Source organism: Equus asinus, chromosome 3 (assembly GCF_041296235.1).
Source record: "Equus asinus isolate D_3611 breed Donkey chromosome 3, EquAss-T2T_v2, whole genome shotgun sequence".
In the NCBI taxonomy this organism is placed as follows: domain Eukaryota; kingdom Metazoa; phylum Chordata; class Mammalia; order Perissodactyla; family Equidae; genus Equus; species Equus asinus.
This window is the reverse complement of record NC_091792.1, coordinates 33,507,748-33,534,847: the sequence shown is the minus strand read 5'-3', so window position 1 is coordinate 33,534,847 and position 27,100 is coordinate 33,507,748. Positions and strand designations below refer to the sequence as shown.

General features: G+C 40.0%; 1 protein-coding gene across 3 annotated transcripts in view; it reads left to right on the top strand.

The window, feature by feature from the left end:
- The first annotated feature begins 718 nt into the window (after positions 1–718).
- The window catches only part of OTUD4 (OTU deubiquitinase 4), a 43,043-nt gene continuing 16,661 nt past the window's right edge, over positions 719–27,100 (top strand). For 2 of the 3 annotated variants that reach the window (XM_014838117.3, XM_014838116.3), the window contains exons 1-13: positions 719–1,010; positions 5,169–5,252; positions 7,768–7,818; positions 14,240–14,286; positions 14,965–15,037; positions 16,880–16,961; positions 18,850–18,982; positions 21,778–21,835; positions 22,029–22,146; positions 22,235–22,299; positions 25,347–25,441; positions 26,491–26,594; positions 26,703–26,889. In XM_014838117.3, the coding sequence (XP_014693603.3) occupies positions 852–1,010; positions 5,169–5,252; positions 7,768–7,818; positions 14,240–14,286; positions 14,965–15,037; positions 16,880–16,961; positions 18,850–18,982; positions 21,778–21,835; positions 22,029–22,146; positions 22,235–22,299; positions 25,347–25,441; positions 26,491–26,594; positions 26,703–26,889 (1,256 nt within the window). In that variant the 5' untranslated portion in view covers positions 719–851. Of the gene's footprint in view, positions 1,011–1,192; positions 1,226–5,168; positions 5,253–7,767; positions 7,819–14,239; positions 14,287–14,964; positions 15,038–16,879; positions 16,962–18,849; positions 18,983–21,777; positions 21,836–22,028; positions 22,147–22,234; positions 22,300–25,346; positions 25,442–26,490; positions 26,595–26,702; positions 26,890–27,100 lie in introns of those variants that run through there. The other variant, XM_014838118.3, reaches the window with a different exon arrangement.

Genomic DNA, 27,100 nt, shown 5'->3' with positions numbered 1-27,100 from the left:
CGGGCGCGGCGGCGCGCGAAGGTCTGCGCGTGGCGGCTCGCGGCTGGCGGAGACCCTCGGCCTGCTCGCGGACGCGGTGCCCGGGAAGCGCGAAGCCGGCTCCGGGCGGCGGCGGCGACACGCCGCCCGCGCTGTAGGGACTTGTAGTCCGCGTGCCTCCCGGGCACCTCCCCCGGTAGGCTGGCCCGCGTGTCCCCGCCCGCCGCAGGCCGACTTCCTGCCGCTGCCCAAACTACACCTCCCGCCGTCCTCTCTGCTGTCGGGCCGAAAGCGAAAACAAATTCTGGGCTGCGAGGGTGCTGCCCTCCGCCGGCGCCCCCCGCACCCCGCCCCTCCGGCGCCCTCCTGCGAGGTGGGGAAACGAAAGGCCGCGGCTTTCTCTTTGGGCTTCCTCGGCTCCCGAGCTGGGGAGCGCGCGGGGGACGCAGGCCGCGCTCACCTGAGTCGGCCCCGCGCGCGCGGCGGAGGTTTCCTCGCCTCCCCCCTCGTCGGGACCAGGAAACTTGTGGGGGCGGCGACCCCCGGCCCAGTTCCTGAGCCGGGCGGCGAGGCCACGGGGAAGTGACTGCTCACGCGCCGGGTTTCTTTGATTTCCCCCCCGTTGCCCTGGGCGCGTGGTCCCCCGGGAGGCGGCCGCGTGCGCACGGCCATGCATTAGGCAGGGCTCCCCTATGCGCGCGGAGAGCGCCGACCGCCGCCTCGGGCCGCTGCCGCCGCCGCCTGCCGCCGCCCGCCGCCCCCGAGCCCGAACCCGAGCCGCCGCCCGCCCTAGGCCGGGGCGTCGAGGAGCCGGCGGCGCGGCCATGTGGGGCTAGCCCGCGCCGCGCCTGGCCTGCAGCAGGAGCGGCAACATGGAGGCGGCCGTCGGCGCCTCCGACGGCGGGGAGCAGGGCGGCGCGGGGCCCCGCGAGGACGCGACGCCCATGGATGCCTATCTGCGGAAGCTGGGCTTGTATCGGAAACTGGTCGCCAAGGACGGGTCGTGTCTGTTCCGGGCCGTGGCGGAGCAGGTAACGGGGCGAGGGGCGAGGGGCGGGCGGGGCTGGGTGGGAGAGCGGCTGGCGGGCAGCCGTCCGGCCGCCCACGTCCGGGCCGCGCGTGGCCCCGCTGGCGTCACAGCGGCCCATTGTAACGCCGGAACGGGACGCTGCCCTGGTTCTGGGAGCAGTAAATCGAAACTTACGAGCCCGTCCATTAACCGGGTGTCGCCCCTCCTCGGGGAGAGGTAGTGAGTCGAGGGTAACCCGGGAGGCCTGCTGAGAGCGGGTGCAGTTGATGGGTGGCCGGGGACTTGGCGAAATGATCTTTTTCCATTCTGTTCCGCATTCACCTTCTCTTCGTTTTGTCAGCCCAGCGTTCATACCAGTCCACCAGTGTTTACTGGAGGAGGTGGTGCGCCAGCCTGTCCTCGTGGAGCATTATTTTTCCTGTTCCTGGACTTGGGAATGTGGGGTTAAGCCCGCCGATGTCCAGTTGAGTCAAGTGGGGAAAAATGTGCCGTTTGGGAAAGCCAGCCTTTTAAAAATACAGAATGTTTTAAAGAATTGTATTTGAGTACATTCCATACTTAATTATGCTTTGCAAGACAGTGTAGGTTATGCTAAAAATAATTTATTTTTTAAGAAACTCTATTTTGGTGTCGATAGTGGGAAGGATATAACTGGGGGTTCTCTGGGCCCTTCTTGACTGAATTTTTCCCTGTGAATGGTCAAAATCGCTTTCTAACACAGTTGTTTAGGAAGGTGTTTCTGGTTTTGTTGGTAAAAGAGCTTATTCCATGTTTTAACAATCTGGTTGGTAGGTATGCAGTCCCCAAAACCCATCCTATATTGAAAAATAGCTGGTGAAATAGTTGGTTAAAAGTTTCACATTACTGCCTTGGTGTGTATTTTCATACCTTTCACAGTTTGCTTTCCTTTGGCTTAAGATCCACTCCTTCCCTCTCCACCCCTTCCCTCCCCTCCCCTCCCGTGGAGTTTTTATGTTTGTTTTTCTCGACTTTTTTGAATGCTAAATAGCTTTCAAAATTTCTATTTGTGAGTAAATGTTTTACTTAACATCTTCAGACCAGTCTATTCTCATTTTTTTCAACGTTGGAAGGTTACCCATTTCCCAAAGGCCCTCGTTTTCACATCAGTAGCATAAAATCTTTTTTTTAAACAAGAAATTGATTCAGCTGATACAAACCTTTGTATTATGTTGCAGGCATTGTCATTCAAACAGCTTTCGTAAAGCTCCCCATGTTAAGCTCTGTCTTTTTTCAGTTTATTAGGTTTCTTTTATAGCAGAAATTTTGGATGTTCTTGTGTTGCTGTGGGATATATTCACACCCACCCACCCCAGTCTTTACTATTAGTAGTAGGTAAACATTCTGTCCCGTTTCTGAATTTTCCGGATCTCCATCTGTCCTGCTTCCTCTGCCTCAGGCTCCCTGGACTCCAGAGCAGCTCCAGAAGCAGAGGGAAGAGGTGGAAGTGAATTCAGTTCCTATTTATGTGTACTGTTAACTCTAGCAAGAGTTCGGTGAGGAAGGAGGTAGAAACAAATAGAAATAAGGGAAGTATGATGCTTATTTGGAGTTGGATTATCCAGAGCCTAGTTTATGTTGAAGCGGAACGGGTATCTGATTTCAGTCTTAGGTGCCATGGTTAATTGGTAAGCTTGATTATTACAGAAGCCTCTCTATTACTGTGGTGGGATCTCTATTTTTAAGGGGAAAGGGGCAAGAGCTAGTTGCGTTAACTCATTGCTAACATTCAGATCCTGCCGTTGGTTGTGTCTTGTAACGGGATTTAATTTAGGCCTGAGGGAATATCCTCTCCAATTATGTGACACTGGTTTTTAGCCTACTGAGCTTAGAAAGCTTCATACCATGAATTTTGGGGGAAGCTCAGTTCTTTACTAGGCATGGACTAAAGGTGTGGCTTCATGGCCAAAGGGAAAGTGTGTGCATGGGGAAGGGAAGTAACACCAACTTCAGGCTGCCCTTTAAAAATCTGCAGAGGATTTACTTTTTTGCCAGATTTCTCCAAAAATATCAAAATAATTGATCATTTCTAAGAAGGAGTCAGAGTAAGTAATCTAAAGGGCAGTGTTGGGGGCGGAGCGGGGAGGGAGAGACTTGAATTAGGACCAGCTTTTCCCTCCAAATTACCTGATTTAGGTAGGTCCTTCCCTTTTTACACTTCTCGACTTGGGCCTGCAGGAGGCCTGACCTCAATCAGCTCTGGGGCCATGGAGCTAAAAATAGGGCGCTCTTAGCAGACTTGCTACAGCAGTGGCTCAACCTTTCCCAGCGTTTGTCACTGTCTTGTCCCAAGTCAGGATTGGAAAGCCTCCTGTTTCTAGCTTATTTTCGTGTCCATAATAATTTGCAGAGATATTTGTCATACCATTTGAATTCTTCCCCGAATATCCTTGAGCTTGCACTGTATTATACTGTTTAAGCAGTTGTCATTTAACCTACTTCTCTTGCAGTGCTTGGCTTTGTAAATACCAGCACCCTACAGTTTATGGAAATTGCTGCTTCGAACAGGTTCAGATTTCATGTGCTATAAAATCTTTGTTAAAAGAGGAAAAAACAAGAGATATCCCTGCCATTGTTTTTGATGGAAAATAAGCTTTATTCAGTTATGTCTCCCAGCTGTTGCTAGGTAAATGGCTTTAAGACTAGCTTCACTTTGCTAACTGCTGCTGTATCAGATGACACTGTGGTTTACTCAAACTAATAATACCTTGATTCATAGTAGTGTCTAACAGCTTCTGTGAAAGAAGTGTAGCTAAATGTCCTTTGCTGAATTGGCAAAAAAAAATTATGTGGTGGTAATTTTTACCTATGGACAGTCTTTCCAGTGCTGGAAGCTTAGAATATGTAAGGATGCTGTTTAAGAGTTCCCAAGATGGCAGTGTCCCAGTTGCTGACCTCAGCTGGTGCATCTTCAGTGCATCTCAATGTAAAGGGACATACTAGCTGTCTAGACAGTTGTACTTCTGGTTCTGTGGGTATAAATGAGCCTTGGCTGTTCAGAGAGACCTGTAAAGTGTGCAGCTGGATTCTCTGCTCACCCTGAGCATAAGGGAGAATCATTCAATTGGAGCTGTAACTCTTAAAGCTATTTATATTAATATAAATTCTCAGGAGGCCCTGATAGTAGTTTGACATGTAGTTATTTTACATGTGTCAGATATTTTTTCCCCACCATAACCCTTTAGGGTACCAGGAACACCTTCGTTTGAAACAGCTAGTAATAGGAAATAATATGTCTCCTCCTTTAAGCATGGTGGTTAAAATATTGTGTGCTGGCCAAAGGGTTCCTAAGCATTTGATAATATTAGTTTGTTTCAAATCAAAGCTTTAGAATTTTAGTAAGAGACAAAATGCCAATTAGTTATTCCTTCTGTTGAACTAGTTGTTTAACAGAAGAACACAGAGGCTACGAAGTGAGATTTGCATCATCTTTGTAGTGTGGCTTATTTCACGTGGACTTTTAGATTTTGGGCATAAGAGCAAGTTTCAAGGCTATTGGGATGACAGCCCACAGCAGCACGTTTGCATCCTGTGTCCTGCACACTGGGACGTTCTTTCAAGAGTCCTGTAGGCCTGACAGCTAAGGATTTTAAGAATGTGCGGCTTAATTTTTGTGAAACCTTGGTGGACTTTAATTTTCAATTACTTGCCTCACGTAGAAATTTTTGGGAAAGATAAATCTATCTTTTTCAGGCTTAAAGCCTCAACAAGGATTCCAGCTGAAGTTGCCTATTTGTTCGCTTTTCCAACAAGCATAGGCTGAAGCTAAGCACTGCGTAGCAGAGATTCTGTTAGCCCAGGTTTGTGAAGAGCAAAGTTATAGTGGAGGGCTGGCCAGGAGAGGAGTGTCTTAAGTTTACAAAGGAGTGAGTCCATTGACCTAAAGGAGAAATGTTAGCAAGCTCTTTATAGAATGACATTGGGCTTACTAAGTACTACTGTTTATATATGTGATATCATCTGTGTGCTTAGAGGAAGAGGTGGGAATGAAGAAAGATCTAGAAAGTATAGAACGGGAACCGGAGGGAACCTGATGTGTATTGGTTGTGAGGTTAATTTGGGCGTGAAAGAAGGCACTCAGTCGTAACTTAAATCCTCTTAACACAATGCTTATTAAGAGTGTGTTGCTTTTCCTTTTCAGGTCTTGCACTCTCAGTCTCGCCATGTTGAAGTCAGAATGGCCTGTATTCACTATCTCCGAGAGAACAGAGAGAAATTTGAAGCGGTAATTTGTAATTTTAAACATGAAATGGTGTCCTGACTTGCATTTACATTTCAGCCTTTAGAAGTGGTCTGGTGGGATTTCACAGGCTGGATCTTCGTGCAGGTTATGAAAAATAACCTTTTTTATAAGAAGGAATTGCTTTATTGAATTTAAATCCAATTGTGATATTTTTAGGCCATTTTGTTGAATTCATTTATTCTGACATTTAGAAAGCTTCTATGATGGAAAAGACGCTGAGCTGTGGGGAATGAGAAGATGACTTGTGCAGGATCCTTGCGTATTAAGAGTGAGCCTTGTCTGACATGGAATTAAGTGTTGTGGTTAATAGAGTTTTCTGTGGTTGGTAACCTGCTATGAATTTAAAAAATTTCAGACTTGGGGTATAAGAAATATGCTGAGCATAGTTAATACTGAGCCTTTAATTTTATCAGAAGGAATTTGTAGATTTTTAATTTTCAGGGTTCATCATTGTGATGATATGAATCACATTATCAGAATGCTAATTATGTAAATAATGATTAATAGTTAACAGAATGTTGTATAACAGCTCACTGTAATTTTCTTAGTAGTATGCAGTAGGCTGTGAAATAAGATGCCACAGTGACCTATTTTCATTTTACTTTGAAAGCCTTATAGGATTTACTAGTTATTGGTTGTATGAATTAGAATTATGTCATCTGACAACTTTCAGTAGTGTTTTTCCCTGTTGACTGCCAAAAGAACATTGATACTTTGCAAATGACTCAATTTTAAGACTTAATAGGTAAATAGTTCTTAGTTTGGATGTGCTCTTGGGTTAATGTTCCTATATCCAAGCGAAATACTATTATGGTGACATTTTTCTTGGTGCCGTGTTATAAGATGGACAGTAATATATTCCAGGAAGGAGAGTGACCTGCAGGAGATTCGAGAACTTGTCTAATTAAAAAGAAAGTGGTAATGTGGAGGCTAGATAAGAGAGTATTAGGGTGTGGTGGTGAAGAGAGGAGGAAGTGGAGAGGTCTTTAGGTATTTGAAGAAATTTCAAGTGAATTAATCATTATTATTGGCCCCAGAGGGTAAAATCCTGTTGACAGTAATGGAAGTTGCTCACATTGCTTGAGTGCCAGCTGTGTGCCGGGCGCTGTTTGAAGTGCTTTGCGTATGTTGAGCCCTGACCATCTTAGAAGGGATGATCAAAGGTGGACAGTTCAGTGGGGAAGTTTCACTTTCCTTATAATAAGTACCTCTAACAGTTTCTATTGGCTAGAATTGGAAGAGGCTGTCCTGGGAAGATGGGCTGTGCCTTGTTAGGACCATGTTAGTCAGGGCCTGGATGGTACTTTCTGATTAGAAAGGAGATCTCAGTTTGGATGCCTGCTGTGTCAGAACACTACCTGGGTCTCTTCCAACTTTAAATGGTTCTCTTCCAACTTTAAATGGTTCTCTGGGTGGTTTTGTTTTTTCTTAAGTCTATAAATAATCACCTAATACAGAACAGTAGCCTCTGATTGGTGGGATATTTAAACTGTATGGTTATTTTACTAGAAGTAAGTGTTATGTATGTTGAAATGTAAGGTACTTTTTGGAAATTTGACAGTATACAATCGATAAAGGAATTAATCTCAATCTTAAAAACCTTGGGCAATTAAAATATTTTTATAGATTGGGGAGTGTACTTTAATGTTTTTAAGTTATCACTTTGCTAAATTAACTGGGACTGTAATTTAAATAAAATTGAATTTGGTATTTCAGATGAATGTCTTTTAGAACTTTGTCAAGTAAATTAGTGCAATCACTATGAGAACAGCAAAAAACGTTATCACGTAGATTCAGTAAACTCAATTTTATTTTTATGTTAAAGTAACAAAGAAGCAAGCTATATTAGAAAAATCTGTTGATTCTTCTTCAAAATATCTTTAGCATTATTGGTTCTCATCTCTTTAGTATAACTGACCTAAGAGACAATGAATATTCATATCTGTATTAGTAAACTAATATTTCTCAGCTGGTGTATCTGTCTTTGTTTAATTCTCCTCTATGCATTGGTTGTTACCAAGTTAATCTTAAAGTGCTGTTTTTATCATGTTCTGTTCTTAATGTCACTTACAGTGACCTTGGATTGCCTTTTCCCTCAGTTGAAAGTCCTACCTGGACTCAAGGTCCTCCATAAACAGCTGTCCAGCTGAGTTCGAATTGCTGTCACTTTGCTCTCCCCACCAAGCTGCCACGTTCCTGCTGGTCCTGTCGAGCCTGTCTTCCCAACACAGTGCTCTCGCTGCCTCCTCATGCCACATTGTCCCTGTACCCATCCAGATGCTGTCCAGGAAGCCTTTCCGGACAGTGTTTCCTTCTCTAAACTCTTGTGTTTTTCTGATCTTTACTTAATGATTTGTATATATTGTCATTATTAGATTATACACATATTTTTTACTATTATTAATGTATCCAGGGTTTGTATGAGAGCTCAGTAATTCACAGTGAAGAGGTTAACTGGTGTTTTGATGTATTCCTAATAAACTCTTTTTTCCCCCAGTTTATAGAAGGGTCATTTGAAGAGTATTTAAAACGTTTGGAAAATCCACAGGTATGTAGTAATCTTCTCATTTCTATTTTTCAGATATTCACATAATGTACTCACAATTCATTAGAAAGTAATATTAATATTACAGTGTATGGAGGGGTTGCATACACTATGAGTTACCCTGTTTTCTTATAAACCTTTCTTAGGTGCACACTTTATGCAACATTTAGTTGGAAGACAGTTGGAGCTGTGTACTGTGCACTGGGGATGTTGCCTCACTAAGGACAGAGTGTGCTATCTTTATCTTTGTCATGATAGCATGTGAATGTAGCATAAAAGACCTAAAATAACACTGGTGGTGGTTTTCAGGATGCTGTGTTGGTATGTATATGGGGCTTAGCAGACAGGGCAAGATTTGATTGCCTCCTCAGGCAGCTGAGAAAGACAGGTTCCTTTAAGGAGGTTCCATTTCCTGTAATCAGCTTGAGAAGCAAGAAGAGACTTGAGAGTAAAAGAACAGCATTTCCCCACCAACTCCCACTGCCACACTTTCTCAGTCGTGTAGAAGTTTAAAGGAATTTTTCTGTCTTTTTTTTTTCCTGTTTACAAAACTTATGTTGTCCCTGTAAAAATCCAAATATGGAATGCCATGTAGAATGCTCTGTAGAATGTCCCATCATCCCCAGAGATAATCACTGTTAAGTTTAAAATAACATTACCAAAGGGAGAAGGTAAGAAGAGGAGTCGGGTAGAGAGGAAGGGGGATAACAACGTAGGGACAGGGTTCTTGGTCAGCAGTCGGTGCCTCCGTTTGATTCCCTAATGCTAATTTGAGTGGGTATTGTGGGCCAGGAGTTGCCAGGCACCCTGGGCATGCAGAGGGAACCGGGATTTGGATGCAGTTCTCAGGAGCTTCCCTGTAGTAGGGAAGAATATCTAACATAAGTGAGAAAGTGCATATGTCATAAGAATTATAGATATGATGCTGTAGGCATTCCAAGTTTTATTTCTAGCTGGAGGCAAAGTGGAGTTGGACGGTGAGTTGGCATTTGAAGTCTGAATAGATTCTGAATAAGAAATGCATGGGGTGAAGGGCATTTCCAGGTAGTGAAAATTGAACTAGGCAGATTCAGAAAGCAGTTCAGTTCATATAGAGCATGTGAAGGTAGGACGTTGTGAGAAGTAAGTCAGGGCAGGCTGGGCCAGATCATGGGAGAGCCCTCCATGCTGGGCTCAGTAGTTTTGAGTTTATACTTTAGGCCTGCGTTTCTCGCAGTTTGAGCTACACATCACCTGCATTAGAATCACCTGAGGTGGTTGTAGAAATGCAGATTCCCTGGCCTCTATTCCAGGCCTAATTCAAAGTCTCTGTGCCTGGGGCCTGGGAATCTGCATTGGGATGCCTTTCAATTTTTCTGAGGCAGGAAGTGAGTGTGTTTTGTTCACTGCTGTGAACTGAGAATAATGCCTGGCATTTTTGTTCAGTCCGAATAAGTAGGTGGAAGAACATTGTGTAAAAATGGTTTGGAGGTAGATGAGACTAGAGGCAGGAGGACCAATTGCAATGGTGTAAAAAAAAATTGTTTAGGGCCAGCCCTGTTTACTTAGTGGTTAAGTTTGGTGCGTTCCACTTTGGTGGCCCAGGTTCACTTCTCAGGTGCAGACCTACACCACTTGCCTATCAGTGACCATGCTGTGGCAGCAGCTCACATACAAGAAGAGGAAGATTGATGGTGGTGGTTAGCTCAGGGCAAATCTTCCTCAGCAAAAAAAAAAGAAAAAGAAGAAAAAAATTTGTTTTATACGTGGAAAAATTTGCACACTATTAAGTGTAAAAAATGGGATAGTATATTATTACTCCAGTTTTAGAGACAGATACCCTCTGAAGGCCTTTTCTCTAAATCTGCTCCTGACTACGTTTTTATTTCAGTGATTTTGATACTGAGTTTTGCCCATGTATGATGGTCACAAATTCATTTTCCTGAAGTTTATGTTTTTTTCCTCTCAGTTTATAACCCTCTTTGAAAGCAGGAATTGGATATTTTATTGCTTTTGGAATTCCATCATTACGTTTCAATTTGGGGTGCCTAATTGATGATCACTTTGTGTGTGCTGAGTAAATGTTAAATCCACATTGCATTATATGTTAAGAGAATGTTAACCGGAATGTTCAGAGTTGTTATCTCTAGGCAGTAATGTTACTGCTGATTTTTACTTCCTTTGTGGAAAATAAAGGCAGTGACAAAAACCATTTATTAATTTTTTAATCAGAAAAAAACCCCAGGATGTTATTTTGTGGTGATCTTGTGCAGCAGTTCAGGCTGAGAAAGGGCAGACATAATGGGAGTGGAGAGAAGGGGACAGGGAGGAAGTGAGGTGGTGTGAACTGAACTGAGACTGACTGGGGAGGTGCCGAGAGGAAGGAGGGAGAGGTGCTGTGATTTTGAGCACGTGGGACAGGTCCCTTCTTCCTAGGATGCTGGCTGGCCAGATTTTTTATTCTTTTGACAATCCCTTCCCCAGTCTGATCAAACCTTCTGAACAGTTTCATTCTTCATTGTTAGCATCAATATTTTTGTCTTCATTCGTTTCTTCTCTCTGATATATGGGATGTATGAAATGGAAAGAGAAATACGGTTGATGGATAAATTCCATTGCTTCATCCAGTTCTCAAGAAAAAGCATCTTTATCCTTTTACTTAAAATATCAGTGGAGCATTTTGAAAAGTGCCTCAGACTTTTACAAGAATATGTTTTTGTCAGCTTTCCTGAGGTAAAATTGTCATACAGTAAAATTCACCAATTTTAAGTGTGTAATTTGATAAGATTTGACAAGTGTGTACAGTTGTGTAACCACCACCGCAAACACCATATAGGATATTTCCATCTCTCCAAAAAGTTCCTCATGCCCTTTTGCACTTAATCTCCTTCCCCCACCCCCTAGCTCTTGGCAACCACTGATCTGCTTCCTAAGTTTTGACTTTTCTAGACTCATATTCACGGAATGATATAGTTTGTAGTCTTTTGTGTCTGGCTTCTTTCACTTAGCGTAACGGAAACACTTGGAGATTCTTCCATGTTGTTGTGGGTAGCAGTAGTTAGTTCATTTTTATTACTGAGTTGTCGTTCATTGTATGCATGTACTACAATTTGTTTATCCACTTACCATTTGATGGATATTTGGGTTCTTTCCAGTTTGGGGCTGTTATGATTAAAGCTGCTAAGAACATTTGCTTCTAAGTCTTTGTGTGGACATATGTCTTCTTTTCCCTTGGATTAATACCTAGGAGTGGAATTGTTGGGTCATATGGTAAATGTATGTTTAACTTAATGAGAAACTGCCAAACTGTTTTCCAAAGTGGCTCTGCCATTTTGCTTTCTCAGCGATATGTGAGAATTCTAATTGCTCTGCATCTTTGTTGACACTCGATACTGTTAGCTTATTAAATGGTAGCTATTTTAGCAGTTGTGCAGTGGTATCCCATTGTGATTTTAACTTGCATTTCTCTAATACTGTTGAGCATCTTTTCATGTGCTTATTTGCCATCCATATACTTTTGTTGGTGAAACGTCTGTTTATAGATTTTGCCCATTTTTTATGATGTTGGTTTTATTGAATTATAAGAGTTCTTTATACTGGATATAAGTTCTGTATTGGATATATATTTTGCAAATATTTTCTTCCAATTAGTGTCTTGACTTTTCATTTTCTTAATAATGTCTTTTGAGGAACAAAAGTTTGCTTTTGATGACTATTTAAGAACATTTAAATTGTTCTTGATATAGTGTAGTTCATCAGTTAAAACAGGTTTTGCAAAAATGCTTTACTCTCACACACAATAAGAAAGTACATCAAACACTGTAAAAAGTGCTGAGTGAATAAAAATGTAGCCTTAAGGTAGAACAATGGTAGAACTTAGATTTTTTTTTTTTTATAATTTAAATAGAGAAGGCAAGAAGATAATTATGATAGCCATTGTTTTCTTAACCAGACTACTACAGAATTTATCCTGAAGATTAAATACTTATTAAATGGTACATTAGGGGCCAGCCCTGTGGCCAGGTAGTTAAGTTTGCACACCCTGCTTCAGCGGCCCAGGGTGTCACCAGTTTGGATCCTGGGCACGGACATGGCACCACTCATCAGGCCATGCTGAGGCAGTGTCTCACATAGCACAACCAGAAGGACCTACAACTAGAATATGCAACTATGTACTGGGGCGCTGTGGGGAGAAGGAGAAGAAAATAAAAAAGATTGGCAGCAGATGTTAGCTCAGGTGCCAATCGTTAAAAAAAAAGGTACATTATTTGAGAGGCAGTATTTTGTTGACACTAGTAGAATAATTTTCCATTTTTCAAAGTGATGTAACACATTTTGCAGAAAAGTAGATGTAGCTTGTGTTTGTGATCTCAGCAGACCAGGTTCAGTGAAGGATTTCCTCTAGAGCAGAGGGTGTCGCTTGTAACAGTTCATGGGAAGCTAGGATTGTTCGGCAGATGCCTATTTTAAGAAATCTATTTTAATATATGGCACTCATTTCATTTTGAAAACCAGAGCCAACTTTTAAGAACTATTAAAATGGAAAGTCTCTGAGGGAAAGATTTTCCTTGTCTGAGATCAAAACATTGTCTAAAATCTTTTATTCTCAAATTTCAAGGAAAAAGCAGCAGTATTCATTTACCATAGCTCATTATTTTTAGTGACTGTTGGTATTGTCTTTACTAATTTCACAGGTAGTATAGGAATATATTCTCATGGTAAAAAGATTTAATACAGAATGAAGAGTGAATATCCTTCATTTTCCCTCATCTTGAATTCCCTGTCTCCACTGTCAATTTAGGATGTGTCCTTATAGTCCTCTTTCTATGTACATATGCATACGTATTGAACATACCTTTCTGTTTGTTTTATACAATACGATTATTTTACTATGACTTACCTTTTACACTTAATAATCTGATCAGTTTGTGTGGGTATACCTCGTTCTTTTTAATGATTGCATGGTATTCCATACATAGTGTAGACGAACCATAAATTATTTAACTATTTCTTACCTATTAGTGGGATCTTGGGGCTTTCTTTTTTTTCTGGTGAGGAAGATGGTCCCTGAGCTAACATCTGTGCCAGTCTTCCTCTACTTTGTATATGGGACGCCACCTCAGCATGGCTTGATGAGCAGTGTGTAGGTCCATGCTGGGGATCCGAACCTGCAAACCCACTGCTGCTGAAGCAGAACACTTGAACTTAATCACTATGCCAGTGGGCCAGCCATCTTGGGGCTTTCTTTAAAAAAAATTTTTTTTTAACTATTACAAATAGCTACAGTGAGCATCCTTGTTTATATACCTTTTTGTGGACAGATGAAATACTTCTTTAGGATAGATTTATGGAAATTGAATTGCTGGGTCAAAGATATATGGATTTTTTTTTGAGAAAGATGAGTCCTGAGCTAACATCTGCTGCCAAACCTCGTCTTTTTGGTGAGGAAGGCTGGCCCTGAGCTAACATCCATGCCCATCTTTCTCTACTTTATACGTGGGATGCCTTCCATATCACAGCTTGCCAAGCAGTGCCATGTCCGCACCCGGGATCCGAACCAGGGAACCCTGGGCCACTGAAGCAGAATGTACACACTTAACCACTGTGCCACCGGGCTGGCCCCTATATGGATATTTTAAATTTTGATATATACTGGCCATTTCCTTCTAAAAAACTTAAAGACTTAAAGTGACTCCTTTAGGACTGTTAGAATTTCTACCTCATTTCAAAACATTTGCTGGGACTCTGCTCTCTTTATACCTTCAGTCTCCCTGAAGATAAGAGGCCTTCTGCCCTTTTTTATCCTTTCTGATTACTGAGTTCTGCTTCTGTTGAACGTCTCATTTTCTGGGTACATACCATGTCCAGGCTCTGTCCTGGGTGCTAGGTTGGAGTACAGAGCCCTTGCCTTCAACACTTTGTCAACTTAGAGATACCACTCCATGGTCTTGCCACCAGTAGGCACTGTCATTCCACACTGTTACTGAGGACTTTTGCAACAGAGAGTTGGGCAGCTTTGCTTTTTGTGTTTCTTTTTTGAAAGATTTTATTTTTCCTTTTTCTCCCCAAAGTCCCTCAGTACATAGTTGCATATTTTTAGTTGTGGGTCCTTCTAGTTGTGGCATGTGGGGTGCCGCCTCAGCATGGCTTGATGAGCGGTGCCATGTCTGTGCCCTGGATCCGAACTGGCGAAACACTGGGCTGCTGCAGCGGAGCACGCAACTTAACCACTTGGTCATGGGGTCCGGCCCCTGGGCAGCTTTTTAGTGTATATTATAGCCTGTTTTATAAAATGTTTTTATAATATTCACAATACTAATAGTATTATTGAGCTTTTCTAGTTCACTGGGTATAATGTGTAAAGGTACGTATTAATGTACTGTATAGAGGTATATTGTAAAAAGTATGAGACACTTACGTGCCAACTATTTTTTCTTCAATACAGGAATGGGTTGGACAAGTGGAAATAAGTGCCCTTTCTCTTATGTACAGGTAAACAGTGATAACATAAGTAAACAAAAATAAAATCAGTGGGAAATTAGTATATTCTGTTGTACTAAAACTGTTAAAGTAGAAAGCAGTTATATGCCTTGGTTGTGAAGCATCTTTTCTAAGGTTTTGCGTTTTTAATTGCATCGTTTAGATTTTGACATTTAGATATGTCAACATTTAGAAGCTGTAGGTCTCAAAATATTTTTGGAAAGGAGTACAGAAATTTTTCCAGGCTTGTAAACTATATCACTTATCAACCTTGTAGAGAAATGATTTCCTACTTTCTCAGGGCCAGTAGCATTGAATGGCCACTGGAAGAGAGGCAAAGTACCGTATTATCAATTTTACTGCTGTTGCCCAAGAGAGGAGGAGGCTAATGCTTTATTTTTTCTTTTGGAAATGTAAATAAATTTCATCTTTACAATTTCTGTGCCTTGAGGTCTCCTTTTAGAATTGTATCTGAAGTTACATTTGAAAGTTTATTTTTTTAAAAGATACTTTTATGTAGTAATTTGCAACTTAGGTGTTCCATTACTATCTTTTGTTTGTTGCTCTACCTCCACTGCCTAGAACATTGCTTGGCACATGCCAGACTTGTGATGAATGAATTAATGAACTATTAAATCTCAATTCATGAAATGTATTCTGTCAGGAGTAATTTCTAAATGTTATTTTCAGGAAAGATTTTATAATTTATCGAGAACCAAATGTTTCTCCTTCACAAGTAACTGAAAATAATTTTCCTGAAAAGGTAAGAATTTTTCTGAGTGTTTCTAAAGGATTTAAGTAAAAGAACTACTCATTTGCCACCTTGACCTTCTGAGCTATAATTTTTAAGTGACTTTTTGAATAAATTTCCGTATGAAGGTTATGATACTGAGTTTAAGTTCCTGTTAATCATCGATTCATATTATTTTGTATTTGATTTTCCCCACAGAGCATTGTGTTGAACCTATCATAACATTTCACCAGAGGAAAAAAATTGAGATGTTATTGTATGTGATCAAAAATTTTTTTTTTAATTGGGGTCACATTGGTTTATAAGTGTAAATTTCAAGTGTACATGATTTCAGCTTCTGTATAAACTGCATCATGTTCACCATGAAAAGTCTTGTTTCCGTCTGTCACCATACATATGTGCCCCTTTAGCCCTTTCACCCTCCTCCACCCCCTTCCACTGTGGTAACCACCAGTCTGTTCTCTGTACCTGTGTATGTGTTTATCTTCTCCATATGAGTGAAATCATGCAGTATTTGTCTTTCTCTGACTTACTTCGCTTAGCATAATACAGTACCCTCGAGGTCCATCCATGATGTCGAAAATGACACAATTTCGTCAGTTTTTATGGAGTAGTAGTCCATTGTATATATATACACCACATCATCTTTATCCATTTGTCCCTTCATGGGCACTTGGGTTGCTTCCAAGTTTTGCATATTGTGAATAAGGCTGTAGTGAACATAGGGCTGCATATATCTTTTTGAATTAGTGTTTTCAAGTTCTTTGGATAAATATCCAGTAGTGGGATAGCTGGGTCATATGGTATTTCTATTTTTAATTTTTTGAGAAATCTCCATACTGTTTTCCATAGTGGCTGCACCAGTTTGCACTCCCACCAGCAGTTTGTGAGAGTTCCCTTTTCTCTACCTTCTCTCTAACACTTGTTATTTCTTGTTAATTATAGCCATTCTGACAGCCATAAGGTGATATTTAATTGTAGTTTTGCCTTACATTTTCCTAATAATTAGTGATGTTGAACATCTTTTCACGTGCCTATTGGCTATCTGTATATCTTCTTTGGAAAAATGTCTGTTCATATCCTCTGCCCGTTTTTTGATTGGGTTGTTGGTTTTTTTGGTGTTCAGTTCTATGAGTTCTTTATATATTTTGGAAATAGTGTATGTGATTAACGACTCTTACTGTTTGGTGTCAATATAAACATTAAATAGTAAAATAACTTGTGAAAACAGGTTCTTCCACTGCATCCAGAAATACTTTGGTAATTTCTCATTATAAAAATAATTTGCTGGTGAAGGTGTTATTGTCATGAAGCAGAACCAGCTGAAAAATTATGTGACGCCTAGAAAGAAAAAGAAAAATCAACTGGTACATTCTAAGAGAACTTTGTTTTAATTAGCTGTTTTAGAATCATCCAGGCCAAGTTGAAGTATCTTGTCACCATGCTAATGGTGGTAAGGGGGAGGGGAATTGAGTGAAATACTCTCTTTGTAAAGACTTGGGGGTTTCCAAGGTGGTTAGCTCTAGCCTTTTCAATACAGTTTTTGGAATATGATATAATCTAAACGAAATCAGTATGCATTTCTCTTTGTAATTGACTACTTAACTAAGTAAGTAAGTAATTGACTATTTAGAAAGTACTTAAAACTGTAAAGAAGCAGAAAAAATTTTCTTTTGATTCTGCCTCTTAGAGGTAAGCATTAGTAAGGTTGTGGAATATTTTCTTGGTCTTTTGTCTCTTTTTTCCTTCCTTTTTTTTTTTGCTGAAGAAGATTGGCACTGAGCTCACATCTGTGCCAGTCTTCCTCCACTTTATATGAGGGGCTGAAAGGTGTCTTTTATTTTTCCTTTTCAGGTATTACTGTGTTTTTCAAATGGAAATCATTATGATATTGTCTATCCCATAAAGTATAAAGAGAGCTCTGCCATGTGTCAGTGTAAGTATCACCCATTTGTTTGTATAGGAAATTATATTCCCAAGCTATACAGTCTTAATACGAAACAAATCAGGGCAAATATACTCTGTTGTATAAAAAGATATTTCTAAGAACCGTAGGTTACCCAAAATATTAATACTATAATAAAAACTTGTTTCAACAGAAAAAAAGGAGTTAGGTGCTAGAGTTTGACTTGTAAATACAAAGTTATTTCTTTCCTGCCGTAAATAATTTGTGTGTGTGTGTGACTGTGAGGAAATGTGCCCTGAGCTAACATCTGTGCCAATCTTCCTCTTTTTGCTTGAGGAAGATTGTTACTGAGCTAACATCTGTGCCAATCTTCCTCTATTTTCTGTGCGGGATGCTGCCACAGCATGGCTTGACGAGCAGTGTGTAGGTCTGCACCTGGGATCCAAACCTGTGAAACCTGGGCCACCAAAGCAGAGCATGAAAACTTAACCACTACACTGCTAGGCTGGCCAAATAATTTTAGTAATAAGGATTTGTATGTATTTTTAAAGTTGTTAGTGTGTAACTTGAAAATGTAAATGAGCAAATCAAGCATTTGGTTGTATTTGGCTCTAGAGCAGCGTTTCTTAGCGTTGGGACTGTTTGACATTTTGGGCCAGAAACTTCTTTGTGGTTGGGGCTGTTCTGTGCATCGTAGGATGTTTGCTAGTATCCCTGACCTCTGCACAGTAGTTGCCAGCAGCTTTCTCTCTCCCACGTGGCAATCAAAAATGTCTCCAGATCTTGTCAAATATTTCCTGGGAGGATGAAATCCCCTCTCCTTCCCAGATTGAGAATCACTACTCTAGTAGTTCCTTCCTTCCTGCCACCCTTCACATCCTTTGTCATCTGGTCTGACAGAGTGCACACCACGCATACAAAGCAGCAGTGCTGGACACGTAACAACTCTTTCCTCTTAAGCTAGTGGTGACCGGGAAAGATATGTGTAATGCAGATTTTTTTAAAATTGATTGATTGTATTTTGAGATAGGAAAGTCTACCTGTGTGTGTCCTGGGCTGTGTCGTCCTCCTTTCCCAGCTAGGCAAAATCTGGATGCTTCAGCTCCTGGAGCCTCCCTTTGTTGTGCTTTCTCAGTGCCTGTGGTTTGGATGATAATAGGGGTGGAAGAAAGATGGTCTGTGAGAAGGAGGTCTCTGGGGACCCATCGTGGGTGAATTCTTAGTGTACTTGTTTTCATAAAGATTACTGTAATAAAACCAAATGAGAGTCCTAAACTCCATGTGTAGACTCCTAAACTCCGTTTACTAATCTTTATTTCCATGTTCTGGAGTTGTTTTTTTTTAAAGCAGAAAAGTTGTCCAAATAGCCTTCTTTCCTTCAGTGGCTGCTGAGAATACATTTTATAACAGTTTCTTTTTAGTCCCTAATGAAAAGTTATCCTCTTTCTAGCAATCTTAATGTTTTCCATCCAAGGCTCTTAGGGTTGGGCTGGTTGTATGACATCTCTAATTCTCAGTTTTCTCATCTGTACAGTTAGAAGAATAATACTTCACTGTGCTGGGATTAAATACGAAGATATGTAAAGGCTTAGCACAGTGCGTAGAATGGAGTAATTGCTCAATTTTTATGTTTAACTTTTACTGTCATGCTTGTTTCACAGTGGTGACCCTTTTTGTGTTTTTGTTAGTTTTAAAAATGGCAGTATCTCCTATGATGATTTTGAACTCATTAACTGCACACACCGAGATTCTAGTTGTTCTCTATCTGTGTAACTTTCTGATTAAATTGTGTTTTGACCATAAGATGTTGCAAGTGTCAGTTAAGATTTTAGAAGTCTCAGTGATAGACAATCTCAATTTTATGTTAGAATATAAAATTAGTTAATATTGCATAACATCTCTCTCTTGTTACTTGCAGCTCTCCTTTATGAATTGCTCTATGAGAAGGTATTTAAAACTGATGTTAGTAAAATCTTGATGGGACTAGACACCTCCGAAGTAGCTGATGAAAACAACAGTGAAATATCAGATTCAGAGGATGATAGTTGCAAGTAAGAATGAATTTAGGTCCTGAAATACCTTTATAGTGCTGTAAATGTTCAATAAATGTTCCTGCCTAGAGTTGCCTTGCATGTTGAGATATTATGGTATTCCTAAAATACAGCAGCCTGTGGTGGAAGATTCTTTTTCCCTGTCACTAATTTTACCTGATTTCTATTGCAGGACTTTTTCTTTTGAAAGTTGATGTTTTGGTTGATAAGAATCTATTTCTGTGTAATCTAGATGAGTATCTGTAGAATAGATTTGGTCTTACCTATATGTGCATGTATTGTAAAATTTTAAGGTTAACCTGTCAATTATTTACATATCCTGTGATGAAAAAATGGCCATTTTGATTTCCTTGACTTTTTAAAATTTTGTCTTAGATAATGCTACTTCTTTTTCTTTCTCTTTTCTTTTTTTTTTTTTTTTAAAGATTTTATTTTTCCTTTTTCTCCCCAAAGCCCCCTGGTACATAGTTGTGCATTTTTAATTGTGGGTCCTTCTAGTTGTGGCATGTAGGACGCCTTGTCAGCGTGGCTTGATGAGTGGTGCCGAGTCTGCGCCCAGGATTTGAACTGGTGATACCCTGGGCGGCTGAAGCAGAGCGTGCGAACTTAACCACTCGGCCATGGGGCCGGCCCCCTTCTTTTTCTTTTTAGATAATAAAAATCCCAAGTTGGGATATAGGTATGTGAACAGCTTTGGATAATGCCACTCTTTAGGTTGTGAATAAGCACCTTTTAACTTGTAGTCTCTTGAGTCTTATTTTTCTTTTCCACACAGGCTGTGTGGGGTAGTTTAGATTAGAGGTTAAGTATAATCTTAACCTGGATGCATAGGTTAAGAGCTTGGGCTGCGGACTTCCAAACCTGGTTTCAGACCTGGCTTCCTGCCTACTAACTAGACTTGGGGGAAGTTACTTAAATTCACTAACAAGCCTCACTTCTGTAGCTATAAACTGAGGATATATTAGTATTTCCTCGAAAGGGAGAATTTGTAAGAATTAAATGAGATAACCTGTAAAGTGCATAGCCTAGTTGATAGATATAGTGTCCAACATATGTTAGTTTTTATCAGTAATATTAATAAGTTTATATAAGAACCAAGCCTATTCCATTCCCACTGAAGCTAAAAGTGTGTTATTTCTCTTGTCTAAGAATATGAAAGTATCCTACTTAGTGTCACATACTGTGAAACTAGAGAAAGGAATGAAATTAAGCCTTAGGATATCTAATTCCTCATTAAATACTTAAATATATCTGCTTTTATCTGTAATTCCAGGCATTTGTTGAATTAAATTTTTCTGATCCTGATTGAAGATTTGATTGACTACCATTTCTTTGTAAGAAAGAAATGAGTCACTTAGGTTAGAATCTGGGTCTGCCATTGTAAATATAATCCTAGAATAGACTAATTAATTTTGCACAGATAGAAATTCTGCTCCATGGTTTTCTCCAGGCACCTGTCTGATTCAGATGTGTAATTGAGCAGACAGGGAGTTGGGACAGAATGATTAGCTTGTTGTCTTACACCTGTGATTGGTGTAGGCGGCCTTCCAGCACATGCTTCGTGGTTGCTGCTGCTAATAGTTTTAGCAATTGCTGGGTCTGGGACGGCAGTCGCAGTGAAATATGGAGTAAAGGCTAGCAGCCTGGAGAAGTTTACCAGGGAGGATGTGCACGTTGTAATGCTCAGTTTTTCTTTTTATACTGTACTGTTGTGCCCCTTGGACATGGGAGCCTTTTTAATTAACTTTTCGTTGCATTATTAAGATTTCTTTTTACTTGTGTAATGTCTGGTGTAGGGAGGGCAAGGCTTCAGCTAGGGAAGAATGTCACATAATCGTGGCAGGATAAATAGGCATAGTGTGGTAATAAGGAGGAAGGTACAATGATGTCACTATAGTCTTGTGCCTGGATTCTTGTCACATTCATATTGGTCAATCCTGAAGTACTGAAAATTATGGGTGCTTTTTTAGTCTAGACTCTAGATACTTGGGGTCTCTTAAACATTGCTGCATTTAAGGGTATAGACTTAGAGATTGTTCTGAAGACTAGAGATTGATTTATTAAGGAGGAATTGTAGGAGAGAAGAGTACAGGTAGCCTCTCACTTCATCTCTCATCTGACCTGCCATCACTCTGTTCCAGCATCTCCAGCCTCTTGGCCACCCCAGGGTCTTTGCACTTGCTGTACCCTCTGCCTGGAATACTAAGTATCCATATGGTTTGCTGTCTCATCATCTTTAATTCTGTATTCAAAAAGATGTCTCAGCAGGTTCTTTCCTCATCCCACTTTTTATTATTTGAGCCTCCTTCTCGACACTATCATTTCTTCCTCCCTCCCTCTACCCCATAGCACTTATTAGCATTTAACTTACTGATTTCATAGTTGTATCTCATCTCATTAGATTGTACATCTTGTTGTAGTGGAATATTTTGTCTAATGGAGCCTCATTTATACATTGAAAGGAAATTTTTACATTGAATGTTTTATAAACTCAATTATTCTATCCACCCAGATTTCACAGTTTATTTCTCTTTCTTTTTTTCTGGTGATTCAGCCAGTAAGAGTTACGGATATAAATCTTTGACTTACATCTTACATATACGTGTACACATACACATAACACCCCCACGCATCCGTGCACACTTATGCTAAAACTCTTAGGAGCTTCTTGGAATACAGCTTTGGCTTTTTGTAATATAGCTGACTTCTGAGATTTTTCTATGATGTTGGAAGAAGTTAAATGCATGCAGACGCATTTTGTGCTCCTAATTATGGTTATGTTTCTTCCTTTGTAGGAGTGAAGCTGCCGCTGCTAATGATGTGAATGGGTTGAAAGCTTTGTCGAGTGATCAGGTATTTCTTTGTAGTTTTCTTTTTTTCTGGTACCTTTTCAATAGAGGCAGGATCATCTAGTAAGAAATTTTTTGGCTGACTTCTTAATTTTTGAAGTTTTCTGCTTCATTTGATTGTACTCATATATAGCTCAAACGAAAATGTTGTAAAAGCTTTTCTGTGTTGATCAGACTTCCTGACTTTGTTTGTTTAGCACCCGAAAAACAATGGGAACTCTCCTAACCTGCGTTTGTCTAGAAAGGTTCTTAAGTCACTCAATCCAGCAGTCTATAGAAATGTGGAGTATGAAATTTGGCTGAAGTCTAAACAAGGTGAGTTAAAAAATCTGCATTTTCCATAAATTTTATTTGTGGGTGCTTGAAAATAATTGTCAACTTGATATATACTGGTGTTTTACAGCTCAACAGAAACGTGACTATTCCATTGCTGCTGGCTTACAGTATGAAGTTGGAGATAAATGCCAAGTAAGTGATTATATAGAGGAAGAAAAGATTTTACTTGAAATCTTACTTATTCTAATAGGAACCAAGAAAACAGCTCACGTTTGTGTTGTTAATTTAAGATTTCGGAATGTTTTATCTTGTATACATTTTAATAGTTTTAAATGTTTAGCTTTTTGCCCCGTTTGAATACATAACCAAAATTCTATGTATCTAAAACTATCGCATCCCATCACATGATCTTTAACGAGTCAGTCTCTGATATTACGTGCTTCAGAGAAGGAACAGTAACATTTGAGCTTTTTGGATAGTTTCATTACACTTGGCAGATAATTTACTGAAGGTGATTCAAACTTGACGTTATAATTTGTTTTCTTTATGAAAGTAATCCTGGAAGATTTTGATGGATAGATAATATTTTTCTCTTGGACTGAGAAAGGCTAGTGAATAGTAAGGAGAGTGCCATTTACTGTGAGTGAGCTGCTGCTGTGCATTTAAGTAGTTGATTGTTAAAGTGGAAGGTTGGGTTAGGTCAGTGTTTCTTAATTTGGAATGATTTTGCACCCCCCCCAACAACGTCTGCAGACATTTTTTGTTGTCACAGCTGGGAAGGTGCTACTGACATCTAGTGGGTAGAGGCCAGGGATGCTGCCGACCATCCTACAGTGCACAGGACGCCTCCCTGCCCCCAAAGAATTATCTGCTCCCAATAATGCCAATTATCTGGTCCAGTCAAACCAAGGCTAGAGAAACTCAATAAGATAATTTCCAAGGTCCCTTTTTTGTTCATTGTTTTTGAAAAGGTACTGCTGTTTCCAAAACAGAAACAACGCACATGCACAAAAATATTGCTATTTGAAAGGTAATTTTCATCAAAAATGGTTTCTGTTTTAAATGGTTTGCCATTTTAAAACTACATTGGGGCCAGCCCTGGTGGCGTAGTGGTTAAAGTTCAGGACGCTTCGCTTCAGCAGCCCTGGGTTCAGTTCCCAGGCGAAAACTGCACCACTTGTCTGTCAGTAGCCCAGTAGCCATGCTATACAGGCAGGTTATGTAAAAAGAGGAAGATTGGCAACAGATGTTATCCCAGGGCGAATCTTTCCCAGCAAGAAAAATAAAATAAAATAAAGTAACTTAAAAAAAACCCAACTACTTTAAAATAGCTATTGACAAACATTTTTTCTTGACTTATGACGGAAACACTCATTTCCTTTATGATGAAGTGGTTTGTGAAAAGTATCTGATTGACCAGGATTATATCTGGGCGTAAAGTGACAGACTTTACCTTAAGAACTTTTACTATTGTTCTGATTCGAGGGTATTTGAAAGGAGAGGAAGAAGAGAATATGATTCATTTAGGTTCTTCCCTACAGGCTTGTCAGAAGTGTGCTCTGATGGCCGAACAGAATTGTGGTATCTTTTACAAGAGATTTGGAAAACTTAGAAGAAGGAACCCAGGGCTTAGGGCTCCCCATCCCTCACCACCCAGCCCCAACAGAGAAGAGAAGGTTGCTTATCTTATGTTGCATCACTAAAATCATTTTAGTCGTTATTTTAAATCAAGCGTATTTCCTTTGAGGTTTCAGTTGCTTTTGGTAAAGTAGATGCTGTTGATAAAGTAGATGGTAAAGCAGAGACTTGTTTTAATTTTTCCCTTTTTAGAGTATTTTGTTTCGATTTCTACTACTTAACTATTTCACTTGGCTAAAATTTCTTTGAAATTTTATTATGGAAACTGCTGTGATTCAAAGGTGACTTTTGTTTACTCAAGCATGTTAGATGTATTTTAAACTTTATCAAAATTAACTTTAGAAAAATCTTTTTTATTGTTAAACTTTTGAAGAGAGGAAGGCAAAGTGTCCTGTTGTGGTTGATGAAGAATGAAACCTCAGCTTGAGGACTCTCATCTACTAATAAAAGTAGGAGGTTGCTTAAAGTCATGCTGCATACCCTGGGCTCCCAGCGTGGTGATCCTAGTGCAGGATTGGCAGATGCCCTGATCGATGGGGGCCATCTGACCACAGAAAGAAATCTAAAGGCTTACTGTTCTGTCATGATTTGCTATTGGCTAAAACCGATTGTTTATTAGAGAACAGATGGTGGATCTATTTTTAGGGAGAAAAAAGGTCACAGTTAACACATTTTAAATATTGGAAAAGTGAGAAGATAATAGTAGTTATAATAATAGTTGCTCTCGTCTAGAGTGGTTGCTGTGTGCAAGTTGGTGTCCTTTACATATATCATATGTACCTCATTCCATCTCCACGAGTCCTATGATGTAGGCACTATTATTAGCCCGATTTTGCATATGAGGACACTGAAATTGAGATAAGTAACTTGCCTAAGGTCATATTGCTGGTAAGTAGAAGAGTGGGCCTTGAATCCTAGTGTGTATGGTGCCATAGCCCTGGTTCAGAACCAGGACGTGCTACCTCTCTTGTTTGGAGCCTGAATTGATTGTGCTCGTACTTCTCTTTGAACTATTTATTTATTTATTTATTGACGGAGATCAGCCCTGAGCTAACATTTGGAGCCTTGTTTGATTGTGCTCTTCTTTTTGTACTATTTATTTATTTATTTATTGAGAAAGATCAGCCCTGAGCTAACGTCTGCTGCCAATCCTCCTCTTTTTGCTGAGGAAGACTGGCCCTGAGTTAAACATCCGTGCTCATCTTCCTCTGCTTTATATGTGGGACGGGATGCCTACCACAGCATGGCTTGACAAGCAGTACGTAGGTCCGCATCCGGGATCAGAACCAGTGAACCCTGGGCAGCAGAAGCAGAACGTGCGCACTTAACTGCTGCGCCACTGGGCCAGCCCCTCTGAACTATTTAGAAAAACAATTTAGAAAAATTTTGGAAGGGTAAACAAAGAAAAGTTTTTTGGGTAGAGATGCATAGGTCTGGGAGGTCAGAGGCACATATTACTGTGCACCCTTTTGAACTTTGTTTTGTTTTTAACGATATACATTCATTTTCTCCTTAATTGAAAACAAAATAAAAATTTAAAACCTGATCATTAATGCAAAGGGAGCAGGTGACTGATTTTTGTTTCTGGAATTGTTCAACAGGTTAGGTTGGATCACAATGGAAAATTTTCTAATGTAGACTTTCAAGGCGTTCACTCTGAGAACGGACCAGTTTTGGTCGAAGAACTTGGAAAGAAGTATGTACCACTCTTCTCCTGTCTCTTCCATTTAGCCAAATGTAATCATGAGCATTTTTAAATGGCACTGTGTATTTGCGAAGTCAATTAAAAGGTATTGTCTACGTGTAGAAAATATATTTATCTAGATCTTTTGAGAAAGAAGTTTGAGTTCAAATTTAGTGTTTTGCACGTTGAAATATTTAAATAAAAATACTTGTTTTGTTGCTTGTTTAAAATGTGCCATTCTTCACAAAGGCAATTTGGGAAATTGAGTATATTGTCACTATCAAGTGGGAGGTTTGGGGGATAGGGCCCACATTCACTTCTGCTTTCATTCAGCTCTGTGTTGCATATGTAGTTAGTTTTCAGTCAATGTTTGTCAGATGGAGAGTAAAATATCATGGTTGACTTTCTGTTACACGTTGTTACTTTAGAGCACCTTTTGTTTCAGTTGCTGCTGCGTTTATTAGAGAAAAAGGTGGTAAATCACACCCAAACTTCACAATGGACAATTTCACACTCAGATATAAGGAGGATAGTACAGGGACCCTCAATATAACCATCACCCTGTTTCAGCAGCTAACAGCATTTGGCAATCTTTTCTAATCTATTCTCCCTAACCTCTTTTTTCCTTTTTAAATGGGGATGGACTTGGAATATTTTGACGCAAATCCCAGACATCACACCAGTTCTTACAGAAACAGATCTTTATATGTGTCTCTAGCACGGTGAGGACTCCCTTTCCCCACCTCAACTACAGTACCATCGTCACAGCTAACAGAGTAACAGCCATTCCTTCTTTGTCTCATCTTTTGCGTAGATTATCATTAAGGCCTTTTAGCCTTCTGTTTTGTTAGGTTAGAGAATATGCTTTTGATGTTTGTCATCTTATTTGATTAGAATTGCATCTGGGTTGCTAAATGTTTTGTATTTTAATTTTTAATATAACAACTAAAACTGGAAATTCTTACAGAAGTTGAAAATAAAATATTTATGCACAATACTTACGTACATAGTCTTACTAGGAATACTTTAAGTTATTACAAATGTTTTTCTTCCTCATGAAGACACTCACCGAAGAATCTCAAACCACCTCCCTCAGAAAGCTGGAACACAGTGTCAGGGAAGAAGATGAAAAAACCTTCTACTTCCGGACAAAACTTCCATCCTGGTAGGAGCACATTGAGTTACAGTTGGGGGGGGTGAGAGTGGTGGGGATGGTACTTGGAGCTGTTTATAATAGGAAAGTTTATGAGGTATTTTTGACTTCTTGTCACAGACATGGATTACAGAGGGCCAAAGAATCCAGGCAAGCCAGTAAAAGCCCCCTCAGCACTACCTCCTCGGCTGCAGCAGCCCTCAGGAGTGAGACAGCATGGCTTCTCCACTCATCCTGCAGGATCTCCGTCTCAGAAACCCTCCAGTGAGCACAAAAATCTTAGCAGGACACCCTCACAGATCATAAGGTAACCTTCCTGAATGCAAGAGAAGTAAGAATTGAGGGGCATTTCTTTTATTTGCCACATTACATTTAAATAGTTACAATTTTGTGTTCATGTACTTGTCTGTAGCATAATATTAAAAATATTGTTGATAAAATACCATGTGAGGATTTCAGTCCTTTATAATTCTCTTTAAACAAATCAAGGTAATTTTGTAGGGTAAAGCATGTATATT